At 43.1% G+C, this 16,007-nt stretch overlaps 1 protein-coding gene across 1 annotated transcript; it reads left to right on the forward strand.

The window, feature by feature from the left end:
- Positions 1–5,200: 5,200 nt before the first annotated feature.
- On the forward strand, positions 5,201–15,086 carry MFSD9 (major facilitator superfamily domain containing 9). The gene is made up of 6 exons (XM_024204350.3): positions 5,201–5,354; positions 8,590–8,677; positions 9,708–9,751; positions 11,591–11,720; positions 13,093–13,302; positions 13,873–15,086. Exons 1-6 carry the CDS (start codon positions 5,241–5,243, stop codon positions 14,658–14,660), a joined length of 1,374 nt encoding a protein of 457 aa, XP_024060118.2. The 5' UTR covers positions 5,201–5,240; the 3' UTR covers positions 14,661–15,086.
- The last annotated feature ends 921 nt before the right edge of the window (positions 15,087–16,007 follow it).

A 16,007-nucleotide genomic window follows, 5' to 3' on the forward strand; every position in this document is an offset into this window, starting at 1 on the left:
AAATGGTTGAGGGCAAGTTGTTTGGGGGAACCAGATTAAGACACAGGCACCTGCTGGGATGTCTGCCTGGGCTACCATCAAGGAAGAGAAATACTTCAGGTAAGACACATGTAGACTGTTATTCTAAAGTCCTTTCTCACTAAATGTTTTGTTCCTATTATTAATACAAACAATACTTTGATTTAAGCAGGCTGTCTGATCACTATATACTGCTGGCCAAAGACTCCCACAAAGAAGAATCACAGGTGTCTGAACTCCGTCAGAGATGCCTGGTAAGCACAGTTGATACACGGAATACTGTAGCCCCAAGCCCAGCCTAGGAGTGGGAAAATTGTGGAATTCCACCCCAAGATAGGTAAAGGCAGAAGGCCTGACGCCTGAGGTGTGTTCATAGCATCCAGAAAAAGGGCAAAAGTGCAGCCCTGTAATCATGACAACTCTTTCCTAAGATGTCCTTAAGATGCTTCATGAAAGTCTGAAAAGTGACACAATCTATTTGCCTTCCTGAAGGACTATATTCTGTTCAAATAAATGATTAATAAATTAGTAGTGTCAACAAAATAACGTAGCCTATTTAGTTCAGATTTGTGTTGCTGGGACAAAGAGGGTTTACTGTTGTTCTTTAATCTCTGAGGTAACATAAAATTTATCTCAGATCTGTAGCAAGCAAGAGAACAGGCAATGTTGTATAACACCTCAACCTCTAGAAATCTTAATGATCTAATTGAAATGTAGTTGGAGAAGCAGGGCCTGCAACAGCTCATACCTCAACTGTTGAAACATTGTTGACATCATGTACCAATCGCTTGTACCCAAGCTACTCTTTCAAAGGTACTCTTAGGCTACCTTTAAATTTTATTTTTGCTCATCCAGCAACTCTGCCCTAGAAAAAGTGGCCATAATTCTCAAATTTTGTTTTAGGACAAGCACATCCTTTGGTGTTTCTAGGACTGTAGCATCATTCCATAGTCTTAACCATATGCTTGGGTCTCTAGGATTTCCTGGTTGTCCTGTCAGAGATCCCTAGATACCATCTTCTGATGTGATATGTGACATGGAGTCAGCAGGATCCCCAGAGCTCCAAGCATAAAATGCACAGATTCAAGGTGCGTAGTTTAAAAAAATAGTTCTAACTTATTAACACACACAAAAATAGATAAAGAGACAACAATTGGTTCCCTAACTGGGCCTAGATCCCTTCAGTGTCTGCAGCCTACCTAATTAAGCTTCTTCTGCTAGGATTTCTCTTTATACGCAGGGAAGATTCTCATCGTGCCTCACTCCGAAAAGGCACTGTCATTTCTCTGAAGGCACCATTATTCCCTTATGCAGAACTCCTGAAGAACAGAAGTATGTTGGTTAATATTTTTGATAGACAGAGAAAAAGAAACAGAGGACAAAGGTAACTGCTATACTCAACTCTAGTTACACTAGGAGTGAAAACACCAGAAGAGGGGAGAAAGCTGAACTGGGCTATATCCTTGAAATAATTCCTTCCATTAACCAGATTTTTAAAAAAAACCCTTCTAAGTCACTCTGTCACTAGAGTGACCACCAGTCCTGAACTGGGCGGGACAGTCCCAAAATGCAGAGTTCAAGTCCCAGTGCCAGGCTGAATGATGCCAGGACAGCATTTGTCCCAGATTCCTTGTAGCGCTGCTCTGCGCCTACCAAAGGCTCAGGGTCGGTGGAGGGAGGGGAGGCTGAGGTGAGCCTTAGCCCCCCTGGCCACAAGGCCCTGGCCCTGCTCCTCCTCTTCCCCCCGAGGCCCTGCCCCTGGCCAGACCAGAAGCTGGAGGTGGCCCGGGCCGTGATAAAAGCTGCCTAGGGAGCCCGGGCCACTGTGGGGAGCTCCGGACCTTCCACCTGCCCTGGGCGATGGGCCAGGTGCCTGAGGGTAGCCCCCAGCCCATGTCCCCATCCCCTGGGGTGTGCTGCCCAGGGAAGGTGGAGGGTTCGGGGCTTCCCACAGCGGCCTGGGCTCCCTAGGCAGCTTTTACCACAGCCCAGCTCCAGCTTCTGGCCTGGCCAGGGGGTAAGGCCTCAGGGGGAAGAGGAGGAGCAGGGGGCAGGGCCTCGGAGGGAGAGGGTCAGAGCTCCTGCATGTATCCCACTTTGCCTTTTGAAAAAGGGGTCACCCTATCTGTCACACTCACCAAAATGTATAGCTTTGAGGTTGCAGTCACTAAAAAGACTAATTTTCATGTCTCAGATATGTAGATAAGAACATAAGAATGGCCCTACAGGGTCAGACCAAAGGTCCATCTAGCCCAGTATCCTGTCTTCTGACAGTGGCCAGTGCCAGGTGCCCCAGAGGGAATGAACAGAACAGAACAGGTAATCATCAAGTGATCCATCCCCTGTCGCTCATTCCCAGATCTTTTAGAAAAGATTACTCTTCAGATACTATTAGTATGATCAGCAGTTTTAAAACTCCAATCCATTTACAGTGCCTCAAAATTTTCTGGACCAGTGGATTGTAAGTTTTTCTTCTGGGCTCAATCTGAATATGAAAAGTTGAAATGACTGCTAAATACACCCTAATGATTTGAAGTTGTAAACCAGAATGAAATAAGTCATTGTTAGATTTGGTAAGTTTGATGATAAATGGTACATTTGGGGGTCTTGATCTTGCCTATTTGTAATGCTGAAATCCAAGAATATGTTCCATTTACTGCAATAAATTGCATTTGTTGTCTTAGATCTGTCTCACAAAATGATTTTAAGAACTTTAGTTGAAAATTTATAAGGCTTAAAATGTTGTCTGTCTTGCTGAGGGACTGAATATGTTCTCAAAACTTTGTTAACTGTTAGGATGTGACTGTGATGGGGGCTCTGAGGGCCAGGCAGTGGTTAGCGCACCTGACTTCCAGCCTTTTGCCTCTGTCAGGGCAGTAGAGAAACCAGTTCCTGATCTTAGGGTGGGAATCTTCAGCTTTCCACCCACACCTGGGCCTCCTTGGCCCTTAAGGTTACATATCTAGGAGTTTGGATTGCCTTCTTCTTATCTTCAGGTCTTGTTCTCAGAAGACAAACACAACTCCATCTCCTATTGTGTACCCTATTCTTGATCAAGACCGTAACTCTGTAACTGACTGTTTAAAAACACATGAAGATATATTTTATCGAGTTCGCAGGGACACATCAATTGTTCATTTCTTTTGCCAAACATCAACTTTCATTCGTGGTTTTACCAAGTGGCTAGAGTAAATTAGTAAACGGATAAGGACTGACCCAATTAATTTAGGAGGACATATTCTGTAAGAGAGGTTATGGCTAGTGAGGTGATGGTAATAGGTGTTAGGACAGATTGTATCCTCAAAGATGCTTCAGGTCCAGAGGACTCTTTAACCATAGTTATAGCACAAGCCTAATGTGGAGTCTAATTCTTCTTAAGACATTATTGCAGGCTTTGAAGCATTGTCCAAGACTTTAATATTTTAAAATAGGTTTTGTTTTATAAAGAGTTTATGCTTAAAGTAAAAATATTGAGCTTCTGTTCCTTCAAATTTCTTAAGTTTTCAGAAAGAATAGCCTTGCTGGTTGATTCCTGACCAAGTGGCTGAATTAGGAAATCTCTTCTGGTTTTAACATAATAATAATACTTTGCATTATATAGCAATTTTCATTTTAGGATCTCAAAATGCTTTACAAATGTTATTTTATGTATTTGAATTGAAAGGCAGCAAAAAACAATGCCTACCAAAATCTTGACATTCAGAAATAAATACAAAAATACAAATACAGAGCCAAAACAGCAGCACAGCTTCTGTATTACAAGCCAGAACAAGATGAGAGCCATTTCAGATTACTGGGTGGGAGGGCATGAGAAATTTTCTACATAAGAATGGCCATACTGGGTCAGACCAAAGGTCCATCTAGCCCAGTATCCTGTCTTCCAACAGTGGCCAATGCCAGGTGCCCCGGAGGGAATGAACAGAACAGGTAATCATCAAGTTATCCATTCCATGGATTCGCCCATTCCCAGCTTCTGGCAAACAGAGGCTAGGGACACCATCCCTGCCCATCCCGGCTAATAGCCATTGATGGACCTATCCTCCATGAATTTCTCCTCAAGGAGCCAGACTTATAGGTTTATAGTTTGTGTGGTCAGATTCTTCTTTTCAGGGCTGGGTGCAAAAAAGTGTATATGCGCTGGGGGAGGGGTGGCTTTAAGCCATCTTTAGTGCCCCTTAAGATTTGGCTCCAGGGCTGCTCTAAGATGTATTGGCTCCTAAGGTCCATGAGTGTGCTGTCACACACCTTTACAAACTAGCTGTAGCATAGTGTGCTCTGACCAAGACCTACTCCTGCCCTTTCTTTTCTCCGACACAACCCTTAAGCCAGAGCTGTTATATTGACCCACAGAGAATTCCCACACCCCATGCTGGGGGCCATCGGCACAGCCACAGCCCATGTTTGACATGGGTGCAAAAGTGCAGGGCCGGCTCTAGGCACCAGCGTTCCAAGCAGCGGCGGCTCCAGGCACCAGCGCTCCGCGGGGGGCGCCCTACCGGTCCCTGCAAGGGCGGCAGTCAGGAAGCCTTCGGCGGCTTGTCTGCGGGAGGTCCGCCAGTCCCGCGGATTCGGTGGCAATTCGGCAGCGGGTACGCCGAAGTTGCGGGACCGGCGGACCTCCCGCAGGCATGCCGCCGAAGGGGCGGCAAAAAAGCTAGAGCCGCCCCTGGTTCCAAGCATATGTGTGGGGTGGCACTTTTCAAGGGGCGGCATTCCGGCTTTTTTTTTTGCTTGGGGCGGCAAAAAACCTGGAGCCGGCCCTACAAAAGTGGGACTGCAGGAAGTGAGAAAGGGTACGCACAATGGCATCCTTTCATCTGGCCTAACAGGTGCAGTCTGGTGTTGGACACCTCAGGAAGGTTGGTCCCCTCCAGTGCCTGGTATCACCCACCTCTTAAAGCCCCAGCTCCTGGAATCCTGTGACAATCCCAGCGGCAGGGGACTAGAGAAAAGCTGGGGAACACGATCCTCAAAGGCTTCAAGCCCTGATGGCAAATCAACCCCACCTCCACCTCCACTTATCACTCGTGTGAAATCATAGTTGACCTGATCGCTGACGGTCTGACGGCGGCGGCTGTGCCGGACCGCCCGGGCTCAGCCAAGCCGGGGCCCTTCCCAGCCCCGCCCTCTGGTCAACGCCCCGCCCCAGTCCGCCCTCCCCTCCCCGCGCTGCGCATGCTCGTCCCCCCGCTGCGGCCGCCGGCGCCGGGCCTGGCTGGAGAATGGGGGCCTCGGAGCCGCCGCCAGCCCCGCGGCCGGGCCCGGCGGCTCCTCCTGCTCCGCGCGGGGCCGGGCCCGGCCGCTTCGTGCGGTGCCTCTACCTGGTGGGCTTCCTGGTGAGTGCGGGGCGGGGGGCAGGAGCACCAGTCACCTGCCTGCCTGGCGGGGGGTGGGTGGGTGTGTGTGTGTCCGTCCGTCCTGCCCGGGGGCTGTATGTGTGTAAGTGTAAAAAAGCAAATACTCTCTGGCCTGTAGGTGAACCAAGGCCACGGTGGCGTCTCTGCCGCTTGTCTCCACTGGGACACTCAGAAAACCCTGAGACAGGATCCTCGGCTCCATTGCCAGGCCCTCCTGCAGCCCATGGCAGATCCTCTCCCCTGTTTGTAGGGGTGGGGAATGTATAACAAATGTAACCTTAAATATGTGTAATCCACATATAAAATATATTCTATCCCATATTGTACATGACCCTAGAGCATCCGGGTTCGAGAGCTGCCTTTTTATTGCCTGTCCGGACACCACCCATTTCTCCTGTGTTTGTATCTAACGTCACTGTCATGGTTGAAGCTCCCCTGGCCTTGACAATAATAGCAACTACCTGGCCAAAAAAGCCCTGAGATTCCTGAGGGAGCCCTAAGGGACTGGAAAAATTCCTCCAAATGTCTGAGCTTAGACAATCTGTTCTGTTCAATACTCAAGTATTCACCGCAGTGGTGTGCTGTTTACTCTTAATTCAGTTTGGACAATGGCGTCTCTTTCACTTTCAAGTTGGCTTGCTAATACTGCAGTGCAGGGTTTACTTCCAAACAAAAAAAATTGTTAATTGGAGTTTACTGAAGACAATTTGTCAGACACTTTTATTGAACTAAATCATGTGAAATCTTGCTTTCAGAGCAGCTCTTGTTAAGGGATTGAGTGGTTTGTTCTGTGGACTCAGAAAGGGAGCTGCATTCAGGAACTCTTCAGTTCTAATCCAGGCTCTGTCACTGACTTCCTGTGTGGCCTTGGATGAGTCTCTTAAGTTTTCTGGGTCTGATTCTGCTTTGGCTGTAGAACTTCCAGCCCTGCCCTATTTCCAAATCTCCCCCTACATGCAGCCATGCAAGATGTCCCTGTTGAGCGGAGTATTCTGGATGGGGAGTGCACTCACCAAATCCTGTTCAGCCCCTTGGAAAGTGGTACCACAGTGGTTTCATGCAAAGAGAGCCATCTGCACATGTAGGAGAGACATAAGGATTTGCCCTGTTACTAAATTAAAGCACTATGTTTATACTGTCTATTAACATAGGCAAACTAACCATTCATGTTTGGGACCTTGAGTGCTTTCAGTTCAATTAGCCAGTGTGATAGTTTAATTCAGAAATAAGCATTTAAGATTGATAAAACAGGGCGGAAATGTTTTTGTATGTGTATGTATTACTGCAAGTTACTTTGTTTACACTAGCCGAAGAGAACTGACATTTTTCTTTCATATCTTTTATATTGTTTTCCCATCATTTCCGCCCTTGATAAATCTGTCTCATTTTTGCTTCTTTTCCTTTGTTTGTGCTTCCTCTTTGGCTCTGTCTTTCTCCTTACAAGTCTGAAAAAGCAGTAGGCACTAGTGCTCCATAGAGCTTGTCTGTTTTGCTTTAAATAGATAATGCTTACATTTATATTTGCAATGTTTCATAAACTTTCTTATACTCATTATAGGTAATAATTAGAACCCTTCAAATACTGAGGTAAATTTACTCTGCCGTAGAAGGCAATTGGCACATTTCTAAGGGTGACCGCTGTGAATAGTAGCTGAAAGATGTCACTGAGCTGTTGTCTGCTACATAACCTTCCCATAGCCAGTAAATTAGAGTTTAGAATAACATACACTTCTCTCTTTAAAATAAGAAATAATTACTGTTCTTCACTGACATGCAAATGCTAGTAACAATTACTGGGCTTAAAGATTGTGTTACTTAAGAAGTACCAGGGATCAACTATGGGTATTATTAGACTTATGCTAATAAATATTCAATAGTTTTGTGAGTGTATGTATATATAAAAATTAGCCATCATGACTGCTTAATGAGGTATTTGAAGCATTTGACTGAATGGTATATATAATGACATCTCTATTCTAGTTTTGGACGGACTATTATGGACGATTAGGCCAACTGCAGTAGTCTCTCATAAAAGGTGATACTGCTTCAGTAGTCCCCTTCAGCACAGTTCCACTCTGATGTAGAAGTGGCATGCAAGCAGCATTGTACAGTAAAGAATTAGCAGGTCAATGTGGTAAGTTAACAAAAGATAAAAATTTGAAAGGACAGGCCAGGAGATCCTTGTACAGTATAGGAGTGTAGAACCTCCACATGCTGTCTCGCCTTCCTCTGATGCTATTGAGGAAATCTCTGCTTCCCTTAAGCTTTGCCTTGTCTCTGTACTGTATCCTGTATAACACTTTGCCATTGTAATGCAAGAAAAATAATGTAATCTACTTACAGGAGTGGGCTGTCTTGAAAGCCTCTCTTCCCATTGTAGATGATGTTTTTCAACTGAAAGACTGTACTTTACATGCATTTTTCAAAGTGCTTTAAATGTTTGTTTTCATAACTTAATTATTTGTACAGAGAGGAGCTTTTTTCGTATTTGCATGATACACCAGACTATTTATATTGCCGAATTAAAAATGCTATTAGTGCAAACCTATCATTTTGAAAATTCAGAATAATTATTCAACTTCAAATATATATATTAAGCATTAAATATTTCTTAACTAGGTCTTCTGAAAGAGTGTAGCTTTTTTCATGTATTTAGAACCATTGAGAAGATAAGTAGTTCCTGTCATAGTTTTTAGCTTAAAAAATTGTAGTTTGTGAACATACCAGTCAAATTGCAAGGATTATGCAATGCAACACAACACTTTCTTTGTCATGCAAAACTTCTTATTTCTTGTAGACCAGGTCTATGTTACAAACTTTTGGTCATGTGTGTGATGAAAGTGTGATTTGTGATCAGCATAACTGTGCCGTCTAGAACCCCTAGTGTAGATGCAGTCATACCAGCAAAACTGTGCCATCTAGAACCCCTAGTGTAGATGCAGTCATACCAGCAAAACTGTGCTTTTACCAGTATAGCTTGTTTCACTCAGGGCAGCTAGGATAAGCTGCATCCACGCTAGAAGCACTTGACCAGGATAATATGCTGGTATATCTGTTGGGTGGAGCCTTCCAAATGTAGACCTGATGCTAGATTGTTGTTTAATTAAAATATTATACCCTTTTAAAATACAGAATCACTTATTCTAAATCTTGACTTTCTGTATCTTTGTAAATATGCTCAATTACTGAAACTCCATTCTCCCTATTCTTTCAGGACTTCTTTGGTGTAAGTATGGTTGTGCCTCTGTTAAGCCTTCATATCAAGTCTCTAGGAGCAAGTCCAACTGTTGCAGGAGTAGTAGGTGAGTACAGCATGGGTACTGATTACCCAGGACATGAGGTAGAAGTCAGATATGTATCATAACTAACCTTCAGTAGCCACACAGTGGAAAACAATGGCAAGCTCTAAGCAAGATAGACATTTTTCTGCAGCTGATTCTTCCTCCTTATAATCATGATTGTCCCACTATTAAGTCATTGTATTTCTTCATAGTTGTCTTCAGAAGCTACTGTATGGTGGGTTCCAATTGATGACCTTTTTGAGTTCTGTAGCTTCCTCTCCTCCACTGAAGTGATTCTGGGGTGCTGGCTTGTAACACAAATACAGGTCTAGTGCACTGTTTATAAATAGTAATGATGATATAAATGTCGTCTTTATATCCAGATTTTTAATATCCTGCCTTTTCAGTTTGCATGGAATAGAGCTCCTTCTGATGCTAATCCCAGTTCTGAGTTTGGTTGACAGAAATGTTTTTTATGCAGTAACTTTAGTGTACAGTATGTTATCACCTCTACGCTCTGCATTGACTTTAAGCGTTCAAAAAGCCAAGGAGCTGGGGTGTCCTTTAATCAGTAAAAGAGACTGACAAATATTGTACTGTTGGCTCCATGCTGGAATTGTTGTTTTCTTTCTGTTCCTTCTCTCCTACTGCCAATTGCTGTTAGGTTCTTACCCTTCATTTTGAAGCGTAGGATTTGCAATTTCTTCCAGGCCTACTGCTACAATGCCCTGTCATGTTTGGTGTAGGATGCCAACTGTCCCAGTTTCAGTTATTTCCCCTGGCAAAGCAGCATACTTCTGCTTCCACACTTCTCAGTTGAATAGTATTGCAATTTTGAGATACCCAGTAAAAGAGGAAAATTCATCCATCAAAGTGGTGAAACTCTTTTTCATGCTATACCCCGCCCCTGCTTTTCCCTATTGCCTCTTCCTGTACTTCTAATGAATTATTTTGTTAATTTTCCCACTTTGCAGAACCATTTTAAAGCCAGTTTCACAAGTCTGTTCATACTTAATTCTCAGTGTCTTTTTTTCCACTATTTTTATTTTAGGATCTTTTTATGGTTTACTGCAGCTCTTTTCCAGCACGTTTGTGGTAAGTTTTGAATACTGAATCTTAGAAACACCAATATATATTTATTAAATTTGTAGGAAAATTGATAACATTAATGGTAATATTTTGGGGAATGTGAAACTGTACATTTGCTAGTGTAACCCACACACCTCCTGTCCCATCTAGTGGCACTGAGACCACTTAGAGAGAGAGAAAGAGATTGAGTCTGCTCTACAGCCTTAGCTAACAGCCAGTTGACTTTTGGCTCATGCACTAAGCTCCAGAGGTCCTGGGTTCGATCCTGCCTGCCAACGACCGAGGTCTGTCAGCGTTACACTAGTGTTTACACAAACCCTTGAGGTTGGATGAACTGTTCTTACTCTCTGTGGAACTTTTTGTTTCAGTTATAGGGACTAATCAAATCCTAGTACACAAGATGAAATTTTTAGCTGAAAACCAAATCTCTGCCTAGATTTGAAAGTAGTAGTTTAAGCATTCAAATATTACTATGCGTCAGTCATGCAACATTCTGTTTAATGTTGTGTTGCTATTAGAGCAATTTTCTTTAACGCAGTAGTCTAAATACAAGAAATAGCATCATGGACCAGATCTCTGAAATTATGTTATCTGTGTTTGCTATTCTGTGATTAATATGGAGTCTCTTGTAATTTGCCAGATAACCTTAATTTATGCAATGTCTCTCAAACTTTATTTTTTCCCCATAGGTTATGCTTTTCCCTCTACTTTCCCAAAACAAATATGCACAAGGACACAACCCCAAGGCCAGGAATGTATACTGTACCTGCCAACATTCAAATCTGTACTTTGGAGCCAGTGCTCCTAGGTTTCATCCACCTGTTTGGCACACAGTCACCTTTTCCTCTGTCTCTTGCAGCTTCCCTGAACTTATGTGTAAGGCTCCTACCCTTCCTACTTAAAGACCCTCTTCTGCCATGCTGCATGTAGTGAATTAAGCTGACTTATTGTATATAGGTTACCTTTTAATTTCCCCCTTCCCATGACCTCTCTCTGTTTGCCCTCAGAGTGATATCTCCCTCAAGCCGGGACTGCCCTCTCTGAGTGTTTGGCAGGCATCTAGCTCACAGTAGTTACTATTGTAAATAGTGGTCAGTGCAGGGCCGGCTCCAGGCACCAGCCTACCAAGCAGGTGCTTAGGGCGGCACCTGGAGGGGGGCGGCGCTCAGGCCCGAGAGCGGGGCCGCGACTGGGCTCGCCGCCCTCCCCGCGGCGCTCCGGCCGCCGGGGAGAGCGGAGCCGCAGCGGGCTCGGCGCCCTCTTGCCGGCGCTCCGGCCGGTCGGGGAGAGCGGGGCCCCGGCCGGGCTCGGCGCCCTCTTGCCGGCGCTCCGACCGGTCGGGGAGAGCGGGGCCCCGGCCGGGCTCGGCGCCCTCCCCTGCCGCGCTCCCTGCCGGAGGGCGGGGGGGACGGCGGGAGGCTTTTTTGCCTGGGGCGGCAAAAAAGCCAGAGCCGGCCCTGGGTCAGTGTTGGTGTGATGGCATTTTCATTAGACTGTCGCCCATGATATTTCACTAAATTGTCACGAGTTTACATAAAATTAAGATGAGACATTAAATTAAATTAAGCTTGGCTTTCATATCTCATCTAGTAAAATTAATTCATGGTGCAAGTAGGTGCTTCTCCCATTGACTTCAGGGTTGAATTTAGTCCGGGGTGTCCAGCCTATGGCATCTAGACGCAATACTATTATGAATGTTATCTAATCTGTTTATGAATGTTTCCACTGATGGTCCCTCAGGGACCTCTCTTTTGAGAAGAGAAGTAATCAATTTAATTCAGACATGCATATTGTTCACAATGGGTAGTTCAGTACTATAAAAGCACTCATTTATTGTCTTACCAGGGCTGCTGGAGTGATGTAATAGGAAGACAATATTCCCTGCTTGCCTGTATCCTCTTCAGTGCACTGGGTTATTTGCTACTTGGCATGTCCACCAGTGTGTGTTTATTTGCCATTGCAAGGGTACCTGTAGGTGAGTAATTGACTTGGTACTTGGATTTATATTCAGTCCAATGTTAGTTTGAGAATTATTGCTGCGGAAGTCATGATATTTAGATATGGGGACAAGCTGGATAGCAGCTTTGAACAGTTTTACTTATCACAGGTGCAATGGTTCTTTGGCACCTATGGAACCCCAGCTTTGAAAAGACCTCTAAGTTGATCTTTTTACTGAATTTTTCATTTACTTTTTTTTTTCCATTGAGAAATGTACCAGTGATTTTTCAGGGCTTGTGGGTTTTGTTTTTTTTTTGGTTTTTTTTGGTTTTTTTTGATGGTGGGGGAGGGGGTGAACAACTTCTGAGACACCTTAGTGCAGGGACTGTTTTTTCAAAGGATGGGTGCTTATCACTTCCTGAAAATCAGGCCACTTTAATGTTTCTCAAGTTGAGCACCCAAAGTCACTAGTAACTTCTAAAAATGTTAGTCTGTGTGCACCACATAATATGATATATATTATCGTCAGTATATTGTTGTCATACTGAACATATATTTCCAAATAGGAGATCATCTAAAAGCTTGGCTCACTACTTAATGGGCTGTGTATGTTGTGTAAAAGCATATTTGTTAGTGCCACTAACACTATGTTTCAATCAACATATCTGTATTATAAAACTCAGATAATAGGTTTTTAAAATTCTGACTGACTAGCCTCATTCCAAAGAAAACTTTTTTGTTTCCTTGATAGAGGAGGCAGTGGTTTTTTTGGTATGATAAAGGAACTTCAGTGGTTTGTTTGATAAATCTTTACAATTTTAACTACCTCTTTAGAGGTTTTTGTAATGCTCCTATATTGCCAATGGTTGTGGACTGTGGTGGTGTAAGGTAATCCTTTTGTGAGGAAGGAGCAGAGAGAGATATTTTATTGTGCACGTGTGGCATTTTTAGAATGCCCCAGAATTCATATTAATTACTGCTTCTCTCGGCCTGTCAATACCTACTGTTTAACAATCTGGGATTGTACTGTACCAATTGCAAGTATCTGTAGCCTGCCATATCATTCTTTCCCCAGCACTGACCACGAGATGCAATGTCTCTGGCAGTTGCCTCACCTCTACTGGGATCCACAATTCAGAGGTGCTGCTTCTATTCTATTTGAGCTGTTTTGCTCACTTGACACAGATCTCTGTTTAACATGATTCCTAGGTCCCAACCCTCAACTAGCCGAGGGAATGGTTGCTGCCAGACTCGTCACATGCCCAGGACACAACCTCTATAGCTCTGGCGTTGGATAATTTGTAGCTTTTGGAATTTTCAAACAATAATTAAACACAACCTTATGAATTACATCACATGCTAAATAAATATGATATCGTTTTCCTGTATGTTTTTATGTTAACTTGCAGGTATTTTCAAACACACACTCTCCATTTCAAAAGCTCTTCTTTCTGACTTGGTTTCTGAGAAAGAGCGCCCTCTTGTAATAGGACATTTCAATGCAGCCTCCAGTGTTGGTTTCATCCTGGGTCCTGTGGTTGGTGGCTACTTTACAGAGCTAGAGAGTGGCTTTTACCTGACATCTTTCATCTGTTCTTTTATCTTCATTCTGAATGCTGGTAAGTTGTATGTAGTATTTTGTGCTTCAGGCTTTTTCAAGCGATACGTGTTCATGCTGTTTGTACAGTAATATGACTGTAATCCCCTTCTGTTCTGTGCATTCAGACTGCTCTTTGAATGTAAACTTCTTCTGACTTTTTGAAAATAGTTCATTTAAGACAGCCCTCCCCCTATTTATTTTTTACATCCAGATACAAGAGATGGAGTGTTGTTTTTGTGTCTAGAGCTGGAGAATGGGAGTTTGAATCCTGGGTTCAGTTCTCAGATCTGCTATGTATATGCTGTATGAGCAAGTCACTTAACCTTTCTCTCTCTCTTATTATAGAGCCCCATTTAAAGTATGGGGAAACCAATAGTAACTACATGGGTTATGTTGTGCTTAATTTTTGTAAACTGTTTTGTGATTATTTTAAGATGAAATGTTGCCAACAAAGTGCAAAATACTTTCATGTCTTTGATTTCTACAATTAGAGACATCATTAAAACATAACAGTAACTTACGTGTTTGAGTATGGGGTAAAGAGCGTAACTGTCTATAATTAACTGATTGTAATGCTTTACCTCTACAGGCCTGGTCTGGATGTTACCATGGAGTGAGGAACACACAGATAGTAGTGAAAACGAACAGACCACCAGTAACAGTAAAGTGACAGCAAAGGCAAACTATGACCTGCAGGTTCAATCACTAGCTAATGGAACAACGAAATATGCTACTCCCCTCCAGTCCCTATGGATTCCAGTTGTGTCAGTGCTGAAGAGGATTAAAAGCATTGCATGCTCTGATCTGTGGGATATATTTTTAGTACGGTTCCTAATGTCTGTAGCTGTAATGCTGTATTATAGCAATTTTGTTCTGGCAATTGAAGAGAGATTTGGGGTGAAACCTAAGCTCACAGGGTACCTCATAAGCTATAGTAGCACCGTTGGAGCACTTGCTGGTTTTCTACTTGGACCAATAACAAGACTCTATCAACATAACTCTTATGCACTTTTATTACATTCCACTGTTCTCACCTGTGTATTGATAATGCTATATTCCACAGCACTCAGCATATGGGCGGTCATTTTATCGTCAACATTTTTAGCGTTTTCAACCACTGTAGGACGCACTTGCATCACTGACCTTGAGTTGACCCTGGGTGGGAATCAGGCCAGTGGCACGCTCATAGGAGTTGGTCAGTCTGTGACATCTGTGGGACGCATAATTGCCCCTCTTCTCTCAGGAATCGCACAGGAGTTCAGTCCCTGTGGCCCTCCAAGTCTTGGTGTGGGGCTGGCACTGGTGGCTATTCTGATAATGCTCATGAACACACCACGATATTGCAGTGGTAGAAATGCTAAATTAAAAAGTGAATAGCAGCTTATTTTGGACAGGCTGGTGCATCGTCAATAAAATGCAAAGTAATTCAAATAACTGGGGATACGTTATACTAAAGAATGGTGAGCACTAAAGAAACCTGTATTGCAGCAACAGGCTGTTTTCTAAAAGAAATGGTACAAGTTCAAGGGGAGGCCAGCCTGACTGAGCCCTCAGATTCATACAGACTTGTCTGCTGCAGGATCATACGTCAAGACAGGAATGCTCAGAGCTGTAGGTCAGAGAGAAATTCTCTTTCAAAGGTGCAGGCATCATTTAAAACCTTTCGTAAATTGAGCGTTGTATTTTCTTTGTGCTAATAAGGTTGAAATCCCTTCAAGAAAAATGATTCTGACTCTGAATATATAAATGGCTGATGAATAATCCAGTTTGCAGCCCCACATTGAAGCAAGATGGTTAGACTGAGAGAGACAGACAAGTGAATTTTTTTATTTAAACAAGTAAAATTTGTTATGTTCACTTATCAGTATGAGAAATGAAGGCTGACCTGGATAAACCATTGGCCTCCTGTGACAATGGTTTGTTGATAAATCAGAGGTTCCATATATAACTTGTGACGCATCCTCTGCCTAGAAGTTTTCCCATGCAGCATAATTAACCATTCCCAACTGGCTGGCTGACATTCTGCTTTCACTCCTCTGTCCCAGCATTTCTGGTAAATAGAGCTATGTATGCTCTAGCACATATGTTTCTTTTATATATAATATAAGAGGTAGTTTAAGAGAAAATGCCATCGTGCAGAGTAAGGATGATTGAAGATGAGACAATGTAAATTACAGTGAAATTTGCACTAGTGGTACCTGGACTATTGAACATCTCCATCTGGCAACCTTCTGTCATAAGTGAGTATTTTAAGGAACTCCCAGAACTTCCTGTGCAATTTTGTTCCATCTTCATTTTAAGAATAATCGCTCCTTCCTGTTCTTTAGATGGTTGTTTAAGACACATTTTGGAAAATCTAGTGATGTTTTAAAGTGTTCGTTCCATGTAGGATTAATCCAGTATTTTTATCTCTGAAGACATACATTTAAATCCCAGTTTAGGTAACCAGGGAAAATGTGTGTGTTTGGCAGCTTAGTCTTTGTTTGCATCCATTTTAGCAGGCCAAAGCTAATGGAGGTTGATGCAGGTAAAGATTGAAATGCATTGACAGACTTATGGGGATGGTTTCCATAGCAGTGACCCATACTATACCAGGTTCAAGTCAGTGTTACTAGTCTGTCACTTTTCTGAGCATTACATTTGATCCACTAGTTTAAAAAAAAGTTTGTTCTTATAGTGCCTTTTATCTGAAAGTTTCATAGCACTTCCCGTTTAATTATTTGA

The sequence above is a fragment of the Terrapene carolina genome, unplaced genomic scaffold, assembly GCF_002925995.2.
Source record: "Terrapene carolina triunguis isolate 2854851 unplaced genomic scaffold, T_m_triunguis-2.0 Scaffold21, whole genome shotgun sequence".
NCBI classification, from domain to species: domain Eukaryota; kingdom Metazoa; phylum Chordata; order Testudines; family Emydidae; genus Terrapene; species Terrapene triunguis.